This window comes from Pseudonaja textilis, chromosome 10 (assembly GCF_049901715.1).
Source record: "Pseudonaja textilis isolate UNSWEBS1 chromosome 10, rPseTex1.2, whole genome shotgun sequence".
NCBI classification, from domain to species: domain Eukaryota; kingdom Metazoa; phylum Chordata; class Lepidosauria; order Squamata; family Elapidae; genus Pseudonaja; species Pseudonaja textilis.
The window spans coordinates 710,155-727,838 of NC_141999.1; the positions used below are offsets into that span (position 1 = coordinate 710,155).

General features: G+C 57.1%; 1 protein-coding gene across 5 annotated transcripts; it reads left to right on the forward strand.

Moving 5' to 3' along the window:
* The first annotated feature begins 1,131 nt into the window (after window positions 1–1,131).
* TRIT1 (tRNA isopentenyltransferase 1) lies at window positions 1,132–17,432 on the forward strand. 5 transcript variants are annotated; one of them, XM_087939467.1, is made up of 12 exons: window positions 1,133–1,308; window positions 5,488–5,635; window positions 6,134–6,273; window positions 6,670–6,769; window positions 7,418–7,566; window positions 10,626–10,768; window positions 10,995–11,106; window positions 11,234–11,346; window positions 11,632–11,709; window positions 13,017–13,126; window positions 13,863–13,980; window positions 16,273–17,432. In XM_087939467.1, the coding sequence occupies exons 3-12, from the start codon at window positions 6,203–6,205 to the stop codon at window positions 16,413–16,415; spliced, it is 1,137 nt and encodes a 378-aa protein (XP_087795593.1). In that variant the 5' UTR covers window positions 1,133–1,308; window positions 5,488–5,635; window positions 6,134–6,202; the 3' UTR covers window positions 16,416–17,432. The 5 variants fall into 5 exon arrangements, with proteins under 5 accessions (XP_087795592.1, XP_087795596.1, XP_087795595.1 ...); XM_087939466.1 differs by lacking the exon at window positions 5,488–5,635 and having other exon boundaries at window positions 1,132–1,308; XM_087939468.1 differs by lacking the exons at window positions 1,133–1,308; window positions 5,488–5,635 and adding an exon at window positions 1,555–1,692.
* Window positions 17,433–17,684: the final 252 nt, after the last annotated feature.

Sequence of the window (17,684 nt, forward strand, 5' to 3'; positions counted from 1 at the left end):
AAAAATTGTGCACGGGCTCATGCTTGCATGCCAGCACCCAGAAGGCAATGTGCACCCCCACGCCCCCGACACCTGTGCACAATCCCTCATCCCCCCACCCCCGCTGCCCCCTTACCTGCACTGTGCCTCACAGCTGAATTTGGGCTGGTTTGAGGCCCTTTCTGGCCTCCCAGAGGCTTGAGGAAGGCCTCTGCAGGCTTTGCAGGGCGAAAACTAGCCCTGTTTTGTCACTTCCAGTATTGTCAGAAAAACAGGAAGTGATGAAACAGGGCTAGTTTTCGGCCTGCAAAGCCTGCAGAAGCCTTCCTTGAGCCTCTGGGAGGCCAGAAAGGGCCTCAAACCTGCGGAAAATCAGCTGTGAGATCTACATGCGCAGTGAGATAAGTTTGCTTGCAGCTCGCGTGCCATAGGTTCACCATCATGGCCCTATACCGTTCTGGACAAATGGCTGTCTGGTCTCTTCCTAAAAACCTCCAGGGAGGGAGCCCCCCCCACACCTTCTGAAGGCAGCAGCTTCTGTTCCCCTGGGTCTCTGTCCTCACTGCCAGGAAGTTTCTCCTTAGTCCTAAGTCGCTTCTCTCCTTGCTCAGTTTCCATCTCTTGCTTCTCGCCTGGCCTCCGGGTGCTTGGAGACCAGGTTGACCCCATGCTCCTCCTCCCCTCTGGGCCAGCCCCTCCTCAGACATCGGAACATGCCTCTCGGGCCTCCCCCCGGTGCTTCTCTTCTTCCCGGGACCACTAGCCAGGCCCGGGCCCTGCAGCCGCTCTTCCGCTGTCTTGGCCTCCAGCCCCCGCATCCTCCTGGTTGCTCTTCTCTGCACGCTTTCCAGAGCCCCAACCGCGGTTTTAGAGTGTGGCGACCCAAACGATGCCCGGTCGTTCCGCGCGTGGCCCTACCGAGGCCTTGTAAAGAGGCCCGCATTCGAGCCACGATGAGGGCGCGCCCCTTGGCCCACGCGGTGGGCACGCTTGGCCCAACCGCCCCCCCACCCCCACCCCAAAGCTGCAGAATTGGTGCGGACCGGCCGCGGCGGCGGGGCTGGGGGGGGCATTTCGGCACGCGCGCCCCCAACCCCCGCCCCCCCTGCCCATCGCGCGCACCCGCAGCGGCCCCGCCTCCGCTCCCTCCCTCCCCCCCGGCCGGCTTCCGTCCTCCAGCGGCCGGCCATGGCGCGCGCGGCGGCGGCGGCGCGGCAGCTGCCGCTGGTGGTGGTGGTGCTGGGCGCGACGGGCACCGGCAAGTCGCGGCTGGCGCTGCAGCTCGGGCTGCGCTTCGGCGGCGAGATCGTCAGCGCCGACTCCATGCAGGTGCGCGGAGCCCGCGGGGGAAGCCGGGCTGGGCCGGACGCGCGGCGGCTCCGCTCCCGCAGGGCCCCGGCTGGCGAGGGAGGGGCGGCCGGGACCCGGCTGGGGTGGCGCTGCGTGGAGCGGGCTCGGCTGCCGGGGGCGCCAGGGCCTCGGCCGGGCCTCCCTCCGCGGAGCCTCCCGGGCTGGCCTCTGCACGGCCGCCGGAGCTCTGGGGAGGCGCTGCAGCTCCGGCGCGGGGCGCTTCCGGCCGGCCCTTCTGCTCCCTCCCGCGTGGCTCCGGCTTCCGTGGCTCTCCGTTGCGGGACCCGCCGCCGCCGCCGCCGCCGCCTTCTTTGAGCGGGAAGGCACGGAACGGGCCGCTTCAGCCTCCCGCATTTCCCGTCGGTATGAGAAAGCGGCCTCTTCCCAAAGGGGGCCGGGCGTTGGGCGGCCTCTGTCGAACAAGCGGCCCTTCTGGAGAGCTGCATGGGGGACGACGACCGGAGGCCTCCCTCCACCCGCGGGGGGAGCTGCTTTCCTAACCTGGGAGGCGCCCAAGTGGCCGCGCTGCGCTTGTGTGAAAACCCAGAATCGCGTCAAAACGAGCCCTGGTTGCTCCTTGGCCGCGGTCCGTTGCAAGAAGAGGAGGGCGACTGCCCGGCTGGCTCTGGAGGCTCCTTGGGCTGCTGTTTGTGCCGCAGCTTTTCCCTCCAGGAGCCCTTCAGACCTGTTGAACTAGAAGGCCCGTCTCCCCCGGCCAGCTTGACCAGAGTGGACCCCGCCCTTGTTGGGGAGGGGTCACCTCTGCTGCCCCAGCCGGATGGCACTTTGGCCACCAGTTTTGGCTCTGCCGACAGGTTTGGCTTGGGGCCCGGATGCTGCCTCTGCTCAGAGTGGGAGTGAGAGGCGGTTCTTAGATTGAGCTGCTTTCTCCTGCCAATAGAAGCGGCATCTGGATCAGCGGTTTCCAGACTTGCCAGTTTGAAGATGTGTGGACTTAACTCCCAGCAGCTTGAGAATTCCTGGGGCCGAAGTCCACACGTCCTCAACTTGCCAAGGTTGAGAAACCCTGACCGGTTTGGCTGAGCTGACAGGCATGCGTGGAGCTGAGGCTTTGGTAGCCTTGATGGACGACCTGGGATATCCCTTGACGTGGCTTGTGGCCCATGAGAGTCCCATCTTGTCCCTCAGGTTGTTCCCCAGACTCTCTGCAGCCTCCAGGCCTGCCTCTGGCCCCAACTCTCTCTCCCTTCCGTGGAGCAGCCAAGGTGCCTCTCTGTCACCAGAGTTTTAATTGCTAGTGAAGTATGGCCTTCTAATCCCTCCTGGGAATACTCTCCTTGTATTCCACTTTTATTGAGCGATTACTGTCCTCGAGCAGTAGAAGGGCAGGGCAGGACCTTGCAGGCCTACAGAGTTGCTTCCCTCTTGCAACTTAGACCTGACGAAGTCCTGGCCAAGTTGGGTTGCTCCAGTTTCCATGAAGCAAGCAGTGACATCTTATGCGATAGAATAGAGCAGGGGTCGCCAACCTTTTGGGGACCACCAAACTCATAATTTTAAATCCCACGGACCAGAGACCCTGGGAAAATCCCAAACAAAGTCTGCAGGAAAATCCCACCCCCAAATTTTCCTACCGATCAATCATTCTTTATTTGGGATCACAGGATACTGTCTCCAGCTCCGTTCTGGGGGGGGGGGAGACTTTTGGCTTCATGCAAGGGAAGCAGCAGAAGTCTTTCTTTCCCCCCAAATTCTGCCAGAAATGAGTCTTTGCTGGCGCAGCCTCTTGGAGCAGGAGGCCTTGCAGGGACCCAAAGACTCATTTCTGGCAGAGGTTGGGGGAGAGAAAGAAAGACTTTTGCTGCTTTCCTTGCATGCAGCCAAAAGCAGAAGGAGAAAGAAGTGGAAAGAAGCAGCCAGGCCAGGCGCATGGGATGCGTGGGGCAAGTTCTCCCCCTCCATCCTTCCCCCCCTCCCCTCACTACCTCATGTTGTTCGTAGTGCAAGTGACGGGAGCCTTGTATTCCCACGGGCCATGTGGGTGGTGCAGTCTTGGCGCAGCCTGGATTAATTGCTTTGGGGGTGACATTTCTCTGCGGACCACCAAAATTTTCCCATGGACCACCAGTGGTCCCTGGCCCACTGGTTGGCGACCACTGGAATAGAGTGGAATACTTGATTTGGCCATGTGTTAGACATGCGTGGAATTTCTCTCCAGTGCAGAAGCTCTCAGTGAACATGCAAGGCAACAACAACAACAGTGATAAGAGAGGGTGGTAAAGAGGATAAGATAATGCTATAGCCATCCAACTTGGATAAATAAAAATCAGACAGCACTGTGAGAATTAGGTGTTCAGCAGAGCGATGGCACGAGGAGAAAAACTGCTCTCGCCTGCGGTGCCCTTGTAGCCCCATCCCAAGGGGAGGAGTTGGAACCATTCATGTCCAGGATGGGAGGGGTGTTTTCTCAGCTCCTCCTCCTGATCCCATGAAATATACGAGTCCTCTGCAGAAGGCAGGCTGGTTCCGGTTGTTCTTTCCAGGGTCTTAAACTGTCCGTTGAAGTCTGCACCTGTCCTGTTTGGTTGCTGTACCAAGCCAGACAGTTATCGAAGCGCAGGTGACAGACTCAATAATTTTTATTTATTTATTTTTGTCAAGCGATTATAAGATTACAGGTATAAGTATAAACATAGTTATGAATACATGAAATGGATACATATAAAAAAAATAAAAAGAAACAATAGGAGGGGGACGGTAGGCACGTTGGTGCGCTTATGCACACCCCCTACAGGCCTCTTAGGAGAGGGGTGAGGTCAATAGTAGACAGTCTAAGGTTAAAGTTTTTGGGGTTTGGGGAAGAAGCCACAGAGTCAGGTAGAGTATTCCAGACATTGACCGCTCTGTGGCTGAAGTCGTATTTCCTGCAATCCAGTTTGGTGCGATTAACCTTGAGCTTGTATCTATTGTTTGCTCTTGTGTTGTTATGGTTGAAGCTGAAGTATTCATTGACAGGTAGGACATTGCAATGTAGGATTTTATATACTATACTTAGATAGGACTGAAGGCGGCATAGTTCTAGGTTTTCTAGGTCTACAGTTTCAAGTTTGGTGGTGTAAGGTATTCTGCAACGAGTAGAGGAGCGGCAAACTCTTCTTGTGAAATATTTCTGGACTTTCTCAACTGTGTTAATATCAGATATGTAATGTGGGTTCCAGACTGATGAGCTGTATTCGAGTATTGGTCTAGCAAATGTTTTGTATACAAAATGTTTTGTATAATTCCTGCGTTGAACTGGACCAACAGTTCCTGGAGCAGGCTGGACTTCCCGAGTTGATGCAGGGAGAACATCCTTTGTTGTGCTGTGTTAATGATGGTTCTAATGTTAAGTATCCATTTCAAGTCCTGAGAGATTATAGAACCCCCAAACTTGAAGGATTCAACTGCTGATACTGTGCTGTCAAATATAGTGAGGAAGCCTGCCTTTTTTGTCCCCTCTGAGGCAGCCTTCCCCTAGAAATGGATACGGCCCAGGCCCTGCAGGAGTCTTGCAGAGGTCCAGGGAGAAGGATGCTCGCAAGCAAAGCTCCCCGTGTCTGTCTTGTCTTTTGTTCTGCTTTGTTCTTTTCCCCGCTCTGGCTTTGCATATCACAGGGGTGGGGGTGTTTGTTTTTCTCATCTAGTCTTAATCCTTAGATGTGAGCCAGCTGGAGGGACCATGTTTCTTCTATCCCAGCCCCTGCCCTCTTCAGCGCTTGCCTCCTTCCTTTGGGGCAGGAAAGATGCTGCGGAGGCCAAGGCACCTTGGCGCCTGCAGCTGAAGACGGGGACCTTTGCTTGCGAGCATTGAAGCTGCACCCAGGGCGAGGCTGTCTGGTTGTTCTGCCAGCTGGGATTTCTGAACATAGAAGCTGCCAATTAGGAACAAGATCATGCAAAACCCGGACCAGCCTCTGCTGATTCTGTCTGCCCACATTCAGCACCAAATCCCAGATTTGAACTGGAGATAAGAAGGTGGTGATGGTGGAGAATTACTTTGCATATTCGAAGGTGCAGATCCTTCCATAATGCAGTGTTATGTACCAAGGAGTATATAGAGCAATCCTAAAAGGAAAGTTGACTCCCCTGGTCATCACCGGCTGCCCAGAAGGGTGGGTTGAGCCGATGATGGAAGGGAACCTGTCTGTTCTGTCTCAGATGTGTGCAGTTCAGTTGTGACTCCTCAGTGCCGAGCCACACAAGCAATCGAGAACATGCTTAGTGTGCCTGTCCTGGTGTTCTTTGAAATGTTCCGTGGCTCCGTCTGAAGCTGAACGGTTCTCTGGACAAAAGGAGCAGATCCCAGGTGGGCGTGCCCAAACACCCAGCCAGTCTCCAGAGGTGGCTCTGGAACTAGTGGATGGGGTGGCCTTGCTGGTAGGTTCAGGCCCCGCAGACGCCCCTTTTCCCAGCAAGAGAAGGCATGCGGCTCCGCCCTGCCCCACGGGGAGCAATGCCCTGGCTGCTTAGGGAGAAAGGGCTCGGGGCACCTTTGGGAAGCCGGGTGCTGCTCCGAGTGAACTGTTTCATTGGTGCACTAGGTCATCAGGACATGTTGATGCAGGCAGGCAGGCAGGCAGCCTTTCTTTGCACGGTGCCCTCAAGCAGCCCTGAGCCAGCATGTACTTTCTAAGGGTGGGGGAGGCGTTCTTGTCGCAGCAGTGCCTTGAGATTGGCCCTTTGCCTGCTCTGAGGCCCCCGTGGCTTGAAGTGGTGGACCAGCTGAGATCCAGGCTGGCCACCAGCACAGAGACGAGCCCTGGCTGAACGTAGAGCTTCGTCTGTCTGTCTCTCCCCGTCTCAGATATATCAGGGCCTGGACATCATCACCAACAAAGTTTCTGCCCAGGAGCAGAAGCTATGCAAGCACCACATGATCAGCTTTGTGGATCCCTTGGTCACCAATTACACAGTGCTGGACTTCCAGAAGAAGGCCACTGCCATCATATCCTTTCCCAGAGACTCGGTGGGGACACGGGTGGGCTCAGTGCTGTAGGAGAAAACCACAACCAAGGGGTTATAGATCACATTATATCCAAATCTGAGAATGTATGTTAGGGCAGGGAGGGTGAAAGGGCTTCTGATTGTTAGGAGAATTAGTAAAAAAACATCTTTGTGACTCAGGCAAAGAACTCGTGGAAATTGCATCCTGGAGAATCCAAACATTTCTGATGCTGGCACTGCATCAACTTTTCAAGAATAAACTTAGTGCAGGAAAATACAGAAGAAAAGATGTCTTCCAAAATGTATGATTTTAAAGTTACCAGGTTTTATATATGTTAAGTGTTTTTTTAATGAGACTCAGCTTCAAAGTTTTTCCGTGTGTTCCTCAACTATTCACATTGATGAGATTCTTGCCTCCCAGAAGGTCCCAATTGTGGTTGGTGGAACAAATTATTACATTGAATCTTTGCTCTGGAATATTTTGTTTGACACGAAGGTAAGCCTCACTTTGGGACAAATGGATATTAATCCTTTGGCAGGAGGGATTTTGACTGACAGATGGGGGAGAAGGAGCTTCATCAGGGACCTGTTAGTCCTTTGCCTCCCTGTTCCTTGGCTGATTTGTGTGCATTGTGAATTCTGCTTCATTTCTGCAAGTCCGTTCCTTCCTTCCTTCCTTCCTTCCTTCCTTCCTTCCTTCCTTCCTTCCTTCCTTCCTTCCTTCCCAATAGTTACAGAATCCTGCCCTTTCTGAATGCCTGCAAAAATCGTTGATTACAAAAATGTCACACATTTATGACATAATATTCCCCCCCCCCCCTGCCTCATGGTCTTAAGGTTTTCCTTGCGCTGCTGAATTTATTACTTGTTGGTGGCAACGGTTTCTTCAGCCTTTCCTCCCCTCCGCCTGGGCCTGACACCCGCTGTTCTGCTTGCAAGCAGGATGTCCTCCTGAGAGATCGGCGGTGCAGGGATGGTGGTGGGCGGATGCAGGGGTTCCGTTTTGAGTTCCGTGTCCTCCTTGGACCCTTGCTAGGATCAGAAAAAGAGGGTTTGTGAGCTTAGCTGCAGGTTGTCTCCTTTCAGCAGTTGTGTCCTACTTTGGAGACTCTGTCTGGTGTGTGATCGTCTCTTGCCTTTTCAGGCGGAGTCCAGGGGTCCAGCAGTGGTGACAGAAGAGTGGAAAGCTGGGCTGGAGAATCTGGAGAGCGAGGAGCTGCACCATCGGCTGAGTCTGGTGGACCCTAACATGGCCACCAGATTACACCCCCATAATAAGCGCAAAATAATCAGGTCAGTCGAACAGCTGGGAGCGTTGAGGGACGGGCTCCCACTCAGCCTTTGGGGGGCTCCAAGTGGGACAGCCGAGACTCTCCCAAGTATTACAGGCCCCTGAAAACTGGAGGCTTATACCCAGTGATGTGATTCAAGTAATTGAACAACCCTTAATGACCGGCTGGGTAGGCATGGCTTGGGGCGGTGTCTTGTGACTGAGTGGGCACGGCCAGCTTGACATCACTCACGGCAAGGTGGGGCGATGTAGGCGGCCAGAGCGGCAGTGGCCGGGGCCTTAGTGCGGGAGTGAAGCGCCCCTGTACTTGGGGAGATGTGCAACCTGCTCTCTGCCCCGAGACACTGGCTGCTGCCACGGTTGCCTCATGGCCTGCCCACTGGCTGCTGCCACGCTTGCCGCCTCATGGCCGAGTGGCCGCCTTGCACAGCACAATGAAATTCAGTGCGCTTCACAGTGGGGGAGGCAGCGCCCCTCCTGGAGCCCATTACAACACGAGGCCACAAGGCAGCCCTACCTCACTCGCCCCTGGCAAGAGCAGCAACGTGAGCCGTGGCCAGGTGGGGTCAGCGTGCAGGCCATGAGGTGGTTGCGGCACACGCAGCAGGCCAGTGTCTCGGGACGGACAGCAATCGTGCACCTCTCCAAGGGGCCGAGGCATGCCCAGCTGCACCAACAAAGGCCGGAAGTAGCCACCCGCTGTTTCCTGCTGCAGAAATCTTAAAAAGAAACCTGACTGTTGGGCAGCAAGGCCCAGCAAGAGAGGCGCCGGAGAATCAGAGCCCCCAGGCGCTTCTCTCCGCCACAGACGCAGCTTACAGCTCGGAGGCTGAAGCAGCGCTAGGCGAGGGCTGCCTTGAGCGCAAATGTGCCGTAACAAAGGCGGAATGCTGGTGCTGCACAAAGGCAAGTGCAGGGGCGCTTCACTCCCGCACTAAGGCCCCAACCAGCGCCCACCTTGTCCACTCAGTCACATGACACACCCCAGCCACGCCTCCCTAGCCGGTCATGAGGGAGGACCGGCTGTTAAATGACTTGAACCGCATGACTGGTACCTGTTGGCTGTGTGGCCCTGCCAGCCATTTCTTTTACGGCCTTGCAAGTCCTCCTCAGTTGCCCTCTGATACTTGGTGATGGATGGCGAGCAACAGCCAAGCAATTTCTCTGAAAAATGGGAAGTTGTGGCTTCCATCTCTTGCAGGCAAGCACGGCCCTTCAGCAATGAAAAGGAGAGAAGGAGGCCAACCGTGCCCCTCCCTGGGGGAATGTGGCTGGCAAACACCCTGAGATGGCTGGCTGCTGAAAAAAGGCCCTTCCCTCCTTACCATAAGCCTGGGCTCTCGAAACTTGGCAGCCCTAAGGTTTGTGGACTTCAGCTCCCAGAACTCCTCAGCCAGCATGAGCCCTGCAAGAAACAAAGGGCCACACAGGGAGGATCTGCAGGACAAGGTCCACAAAGTCACGAGGGCAGCCCCATAAAAAAATGAGTGGACTTTTGTTTTCCCCTTGACCACGCCCTGCAGACCCCCCTGCCCATGTAATCTGGAACTCTGCCAGGAGCTTCCGAGGCCCTTTGACACCCGGGGCCAGTAATCCCCCACAGCTGTGATGGCAAGGGATCCCCCAAAAGAAAGTCCAGGTGGCAACCGTGATGACAGTGTACTAACAGGACAGGACTCCCTTGAGGTCAGGGATGGGCAACTCCGGCTCCTTTACAACCTGTGGACTTCAACTCCCAGAACTCCCGATTAGGTGGTCGCAGCCGCCATCTTGTTTCCTGGACCTGCTGCCCCGTTCCTGAGGCAGCTGCCTGGAAGCAGCGAGGTCAGAGCTGGTCTCAGAAGAACGGACCTTGGGGGTCTTTGAATCCAACCTGCTGCTCGAGCAGGAGACCCTACCCTGTTCCAGACCAGTGGCGCTCTAGCCTCTTCTTAAAAGTCTCCACAGCCTCTAACTGTGTCCAGCTGTGGCACTAACTGATTGCCTCCACCGTCGGGAGGTCTCCTGCCCCCCTTGCCCTGAGGGCAGCAGCTCCGTCGTGCGCAGCTGCCTGAAAGGCCCGCCTTGGGCCAGGCTGCTCCGGGGTTTGCACCACTTGTGCAAACTGGAGTTGCCCTACCAGACAAGCAGCTTTCCAGCTGGGTGAGAAGCTGGCCCTGGCTTGCCCTTCTGCTCAAGTTTTCCAGCCCTGCCCTGCCCAGGAGGTGGAGGAGGAGCCCCCACCCTGCCCACTTAGAGTGGGGCTGAGGCCAGGACTTCCCCAGGACTCCTGGGATCTGGCTTGCATTTGCTCTGCCAGGAACTGAGGTGGGGTGAGGGTGGCCGGAACTGGCACAGAGCAGCCTGAAGAAGGATCACTGTAGCCAGGCTCTGCTCTGGCCTCTCCTCACATCTCCCGTGGGCATCCTGCAGATGCATTGTGGCAGGGCTGTTTTAGCCGATTTAATTTTTATGCCGCTCATCTCCCTTATAAGGCGCCTTAATTTCCGCCGAAATTCTGGAGGCCCTGGGTTGGAGGGTGGGGCAGCTTTGCAAGGACAGCCTGAGGCAGAGCCACGAGGGCCTCTCTAGCCGAGCAGGCAGTTCCCTGGGCTGGAGTAGTTGCCTCCCCAATTTCTCTGAAGAGAGACCCCCTTCATGGCGGCTTCTGCCCCGAAGGGACGAGGGGACTCGCTTTAGAGGCCTCCCAAGGCTAGGTGGGAATGCTGCATGTCTTGGGGAGGCGGGCGAGCCCAGTGCCTGACCAGTCCCAGCTAAAGGCAGGTTGCCTTTGTGGCCCGACAGCCTTCTGCAGAGCCTCCGGCCTGGGCCCCCTTTCTGAGGTGGACTGGTGCCCTCCTGATCGGCTCAGGGATCGCTGGCCACCTCTCTGGAGCTCCTGCAGGGCTCCGTGGCTCCAGCTTCCCTGCTTGCCCCAGAAGGTCTAAAGGGATTCCCAGTGCCAGGCATGGCACAGTGCAGTCCTCCCTTCCAGCCTCGGCCAAGCCCACTTTTCCCTCCTCTCGGGCTCTGGCCTGGTGTGGCCCCCCAGCCAGCCCCCCTCCCACTCTCCCCCCTGCAGGAGCTTGCAGCTGTTTGAACAGACTGGCCTCCCCCACAGTGAGCTGCTGCGGCGGCAGCATGAGGAAAAAGGGGGGGGACCCCTGGGGGGACCCCTGAAGTACCCCAATGCTTGCATCTTCTGGCTCCATGCGGAACAGGCAGGTAAACAAGAGGGGGGGGGGTCTGAGAACCAAGGGTGGCCTTCCTCTTCCAGGCTGGGCCCTTCTGGCCTCAGCAGCAGCTCCTTTTGGAAAGGGGCAGCTTCCTTCTCTGGCCAGGCGCGTCTGCTTGGCTGCTGCCGAAGTGACTTGGGGCCGGCATCCCGTCCCTTTCCAGAGTCTTTTGCGGGGGTAGCCTGACTTTTTTGCCTCTGCTGAGTTTCCCTCAGTTCTGGAGGCGCGACTGGACCAGCGGGTGGATGAGATGATGGAGGCCGGGCTGCTGGAGGAGCTGCAGAACTTTCACCGGCGATACAACCAGGAGCGAGTGGCCGAGAACAGGTGAAGGCCCTGCCTGCTTTCAGGTGGACCCTGGCACGGGTGGGGGTGGGGAGGGCAGATTCCGCCTGCGTGATCGACAGCCAGGATGCCGGCAATGTTGGCCAATGGCTTCTCGTCCCTTCCCCAGCCAGGATTACCAGCAGGGCATTTTCCAGTCCATCGGCTTCAAGGAATTCCACCAGTTCCTGGTTTCTGAGGCCCAGAGTCCAGAGGAGGTCAGGCACCAGTTGCTGGACCAAGGTGAGGATCTGCTGGGGGGGGCGGGGGGGGCACTTCTGGAGAGCAGGCTGTGTGGTTTGCTTGACTGGCAGGCTGGAGAATGAGGCGGCCTTTGGCATAAGAGGTGGATCCATGTCCTGGGAGGTGGAACCCCTTCCCGGCTCACTAAAATGCGGCTGGTCCAGAGGAGACAAGCAGAGGGCTTGCGATGCCTCCCTCACACCACCGTGAGACCCTTTTGAATTGGGCTGACTGGGACAGGCCAGCCTCTCCTGGCTCTGCCGCCCCTGACCCGAGCTCTTCCAGCCCTCCAGGCCTTCCGGACGGTGACCAAGAGGTATGCCCGGAAGCAGAACAAGTGGGTCCGGAACCGGTTCCTGCGGCGTAAGTCCTTCCTCCCTGCTGCTCCTTTGCTCAGCTGGCCGGGAGAGAGACCATGCCCCTCCTCTTCTGGGCATCTGTGGCATGAGCCAAAGCTCTCCCTGCAACCCATTCAAGCGTGAGGGGAAATGGACGACCATTGTAAAGGCCTCTTTGAAGCATCTAGAGGAGGTTTTTTCCAGAGAGGAGCCCTTTCACAGCCCCTTAAGGCCACCCCTGGAGGGGGGTGAAGCCAGGGGGCCCCGGAAGGGGGGCTCCCGCTCTCTGGGTTTTCCTCCTGGGCCTGAGGGAGGGCCAGGCCCCCACTGACAGCTCTCCTCCATGATCTGGCTGGGTGGGAGCGGGGCCTACCTCCCCCCTGGACTGCCCCGTCTTGCCTCGGGTGGGGTGGGGCGCTAGTGGAAAGGCTGCTGGTGGGTTCAAGGGACGGTCATGCAACCTGGGCAGTGGGTGGAGAGGAGGGAGAGGCTGGGCCCAGCCAGGGCCTCCCCTGGCCAGGTGGTGAGCAGCCGTGCCAAGCAGCCGACAGGTGTGGCTGCAGGCTTTGTGGTCAGGGCAGTCAGAGGCATCACCTGCTGGGATTTTGGCCCTGGGAGGCCTTTTGTCCTGCTGCTGTTCAGCTCGGCCTGCCCTGGCAGACACAGGCACTGTCTGGCGAGAGGCGGCCCTCCCTTGCCCCCGTCCCCTGGACTGGCACCCTTGGCAAGATGGGGAGGACCAGGGGCCTAGCTTTAGGCAGGAAGTGGCCTCCTTGAGATGCCAGAGCTCACCGTGGCCCTTTCTAGGAACGCTCCCTGGATCAGCCCAGCCCCAGGAGCGCTTCTCCTGTGCCGCAGGGACAGCGTAAGGTCACCCGGCCGATTGGCCACACAGAGCAATAGAGCCGATGAAAGGCGTAAAACGATGCATTGCTAAGATCGAAGGAGAGGCCCAGTCAGGAGGTTCCCGTCCTCGTAGGGCCGGAGGAACGCTGCCCACTTGCCCTCTGAGGGTGAGGCCCTTTGGCAGGAAGAGTGAGGAAGGCTGGGCCATGGCGAGTGGGGCAGGGCAGGCCCTCAGCCGGCGTCTCCTTTGGGGCAGGCTGAGTCTGTTAGTGGGCAGCCCAGCGGTAGCTCTCGCCCCAAAGGGATTGTCAGCTTCTGCAAGTCCTGCCTCGCAGGCACAGCGGAGGCTTTCAGGATATCCTTAGCTCCCCCCCCGCCCCCCCCCAAAGTTACTCCTTCCGGCCCTCCCTGCTCCTTTGACTGGCGGAGGAGCCTCCGGTCACAAGGATGGAGCCAACGATGGTCTTTTTCTACGGGTTCCTCCAGGTCCTGGAACAAACGTGCCCCCCGTCTTTGGCCTGGATGTCTCCGATCTCTCTCAGTGGGAGGAAAGTGTGTGGGAACCAGCCGCTCAGGTGGTGGAGAGCTTCTTGAAGGTAACCGCCAGGTGGCCCCGGGAGAGGGGCTCCCTTGGAGTCTGCTGGTGGTCGCTGCCCTGGCTGGCCACTGCCCCCTGGGTCTGCAGGCTGGTCCCCTGAGACCCTTGGCCTGGAGCAGAGAGCCCCTTGGGCTCACGGGGGGTGTGTGTGTGTCAGGCCCTGGAGGCGGCCCAATCCAGGCAAGGAGCCCTCAGAGGTGGGGAGCCAGCAGCTCTGGGAACCAGACAGATCCAGTGGAGGTTTTCCCGTACCCGCCCTGGACAAGGGGTTGCCCCAAAAGGACGGGGCAGGAGTAGTGAGAATAACCCCCCCACCCCCCCGGAACAATGACCGTTCATAGTCAAACCAGCAGAAACATGGTTTCCTTGCCCTGAATGTGGGGAGCGGCTCCCACCGGGTTCAAACCCTGGTTCCTCATCAGACTTGCAGAGGGCACCAAATCGGCAGGAACGGCCAAACACCCCGGAGGATCGTGGCACAGGACCCGAGCTAAGAAAATGAGGTTCAGTGTAGAGAAAAGAAGGTGTACAAGGAGGGCTGCTGCCTGGCCCGGAAGTCGGCACGGCGGGAGAGGGCGAGGGCGAGGGCAGCCCTTGGTCTGAAGTGGCCCAGGGTTCCCTGCATGAGCCAAAGGTTGGAAGGGGCGGCCTCCAAGGTCCCTTCGGTCAAGCACTCTCCTGCTTTGCTCCTCTGCCCTGCCCTGCCCTTCCCTGCCCTCCCTCCCACCCCCAAGGGCCAGAAGCCTCCGATGGAGCCCCTCAGGCTGGAGCCGGTGCCAGCAGAGGAGAAGCAGAGTTGCCACTTGTGTGGGCTGTGCAGCCGAGTCATCATTGGGGACAGAGAATGGAGAGGTAAGGCTTGCCGGGTGGGGAGACCAGCCCTACCTTTGCGCCACGAGTCAAGCGGCCTTTGCAGGATCGTCTCCCTCCGGCTTCTCTGTCCAAGCAGTTGCTTGCCAAGCTGGGAGACCGGCTGCAACAGCCAGGCTGCAAGCGACTGTCATGCCCCCCTCATTGCCCCCCCCCTCCCCCCGCCTCCTCTCTGCCGGCAGAAAGCAAAGCCAATCCTGTTCCTGAGCGAAGGGAAAGGAGGGAGCGGTGGGGAAGGCCGGGGCACGGCCTCCCCCTCCTGATGGCAGAGCTGGCCAGGCCCTGCCTCGAATCTGTGGGGCGGAGGGGGGCAGGGGAGGGCTCCCTTCAGAGCAGGATAGCAGGGATCTGGAGAGGGGAATCGGCTGGTACAGAAGAGGCTTGTAAGAGAATTGTGGAGACGCGAGAAAGAAAAAGAATGAAAAGGAATCGGGTTTTAGGACGTTGCTGGAAGGGACTGGGATGTTCAGCGGTTAAGACGCCGGGCTGGTCAGCTGGGAAGTTGGCATCCCAGGTTCAAGACCTGAGTACCACATGATGGGTGAGCTCCCATCCTTGCCCCAGCTCCTGCCAACCTAGGATGTTCGAAAGCAGGCAGATAGTAGGCCAATAGGTACCACACCGGTGGGAAGGTAATAGTGCTCTGGGACGTTATGCTGGCCACGTGACCGTGTACATCTCTCTGGACAGCGCTGGCTCAGTGGCCTTGAAACAGAGGTGAGCAGCGCCCCTTACAGTCAGCAACGGCCAGCGGAGTAAAATCCACAGAGACTCCTTTGCCTTTTGCTTGAAGGGGCTGAAGATCAAAATGGTTAAAAGTAAACGGAAGTTATATAAAGTGGATTTATTTGGTCATGGCTAATATAGATTTGATGTTATCTTTGGTAAACCTTAATAGACATTTGCTGATCAGGATTGAAACCACCAAATATTTAAGGAATTGCTGATAGATAAGAGAATGGGGTATGAGAAGAAGAAATAATATATTGCATTTTAACAGGTGAAAAATTAGCTCATCGTTTATACTTTTGGGATACAGGGAGAAGTCATTTTTTTATATATTACTTTTCTTTTTCCCTACATAATATTTTTCTTTCTATTTTTCTTCTCTTCCATGGCAGGGATTCTCCACCTTGGTGACTTTAAGACATGTAGACTTCAACTCCCAGAATTCCTCAGCCAGCATGGAATTCTGGGAGTTGAAGTCCACATGTCTTAAAGTCACTAAGGACTTGTTTATTGTATTTATGAGTATCCAGAAATGGGGTTCTCACGTCCAGCGCACTTTCTGCTCTGTGGCATCAACCTTCCCTTCTCACTTAATTCAGCCTTACCTTAGGGATCCAGGCCCTGTAATTCTCACTAGCTGTTGCTTGGGACATACTGTACTATGTGTTCCATTTTCCAGTTGCAAGAAACTGAATGTGGAAAGTATTTGACATTTTAAAAGAGGGCAGTTCAACCTGCCTTCTCAAACCCAAACCGAAGCTCGCTGGGTAGCAGGTTTGGATATTAACTATTCTCTGTGGATCGCCTTAAATTCAGAACAAATGATTTGAAGATCAATATCTTGTTTTGGGAAGTTGGGCCAAAGGTAGAATATTTACTCAGAAAGCTCAGAGTCCCACGATTATGGCTAGTCCTTGACTTATAACCACAATTGAGCCCAACGTTTTTGTTGCTAAGTGAGACAGTTTTCAGTGAATGTTGTCCCATTTTATGACCTACCTTAACAGTGGTTGTCCACCATCCCACAGTTGAGGCAGCAAAGGAGGCTCCTGGGAGATCTTTCCCACCAAGAGTGCAACCTGACTGAAAATCCCATGTGGAAAAGCTACTTTTTGCACCCAGGAAAGCTCCCCCCGGTCCCGGTCCGTTTCCCCCAGCAGGGAATCAAGTGAATCACTGCAGTTGTTAAGTTAGCAACATGGTTGTTAAGTGAGTCTGTTTTCCCCTTGGATTGGTCCTTGGGACACCCGAGCCGTCATAAATACGAGTCAGTTGCGAAGCATCTGGATCATGTGACCAGGGGAATGCTGCAGCAGCCATAAGTGTGAGAAACGGTCATAAGTCACTTTTCTCAATTCTGTTTTAACGTTAAAACAGTCACTAAATGAACTCTGAGTCTTGCCTGTGTTGAGCAGAATTATGCATCCCCTCGTCTGTGACAAGCGTTGTTTTGTCTAGGCAAAGGAAGGGCCGACTCTGAGTGACCCTCCCTCCCTCTCCCTCCCTCTCCCTCTCCCTCTCTCTCTCTCTCTCTCTCATTGGCAGCTCACCTGAAGTCCCGGTCCCACCTCTCCCTCCTCAAGAAGTCCCAGCGCTCAGCCCCCCTGCCCCCAACTCAGAGGCTCCTGCAGAGAAGACAGACGGAGGGGAGGAGGCCAGTGACCCCCGAGGCCCAGCCCTGCGCCTGAGGCTCCCCAGTGCCCCCCAGAGAAGGAGCGGCTTCTGTGCCGTCTCCCAGGAACTCCGTTGCCCAGTGCAAGGCTCCCGGCCTCCAGCGGCAAACGGCCCGTGGCTCCCCTCTTCGCCGCTAAGTGAAGGCCCTCTTTCTTTATGTTGATCCTGCGGGTGCTGGCGCCTCTCCCTTCGTTAGCTGGGTCTCCGCTCCGACTGGGATCTCGAGGGAGGCAAAATGGCGCTGGAGTGCCTGCCTGCGTGTGCCCCTGTTCCAGGGCTCTCAGGACGGAGGCCGAATTCTGGCCTGGAAGGTCCTTCAGCCCCCCAAAGGCCCCCAGCAGAACTCCTCTCCCCAGTTCTCCCTTTGAGGCCAGCCCCTTCCCTCCACCCTCCCTCGATCCGCAGAGAAGCTCTGAGGCCCCAGTTGCCCAACCCGTCCTGCCAAGCGGCACCTCTCGGCCCTCAAGCTCTGCCCCTGTTGGAGGGGGCCAAAAGCCCCTGGGCAGAGATGAGAGGGGGCCTGCTCGGGAGGTGCTGGTCGCAGAAGAGCTGGCCTGCGTCCCTTGGAGGGGAGGGGGCCCTTGAAGGGGCCCTTGGGGCTCAGGCGGGCCTCGGCCTAGGAAGAGCATCTGCTGCTGCTGCTTTCAAAGCGGGTTGCCTCGATTCCCCCCCAGGGTCGGCTTCCCTGGGCAGGGCCCCCCACAAAGAGGGGAAAAGGGCAGGTCGGGAGTTGCAGCTCTACTACTAAAGCCTCGTTTGGGGAGGTATTGCAGCATGATGGCTTGAGGGGCGGGGATTTTAGGTGCCCCCTCACGGTTGCCATCTTGACTTTTTTTATGACTCCATGGACACCCCCCCACTCCCCGCTTTTGATCACATGAGCAAACATATCAGGGGCGGAAGGGACTCTGGAGGTCTTCTAGTCCAACCCCCTGCCCAAGCCGGAAACCCCATTCAGGCAAGCACCTGTCCAACAAAACACCTTGGAGAAAATCTCGGGTCTTGTAATTCTCAATAAAAATCTAACCAGAGTCGTTTGTTGGAAGCAGAGGAGCAGCAGCTCCGTCCTGGGTAGGGAAGGCCTGGCGAGAGGCCCTTGAGCAGAATTCTGGGCGTTTGGGCCGGAGAACTTGCGCTCTTGCGCAGGGGGGGGAGGGAGCTGCTCCATCCCCCGCATCATGCACCCTTATGGGTAGGTGCAGAATACAGGACGGCCTCCCTCCCTCCCTCCCTCCCTCCGTCTCTCTCTCTCTCTCCAGTCGTTCAATTCCAGAGGTGAGGAG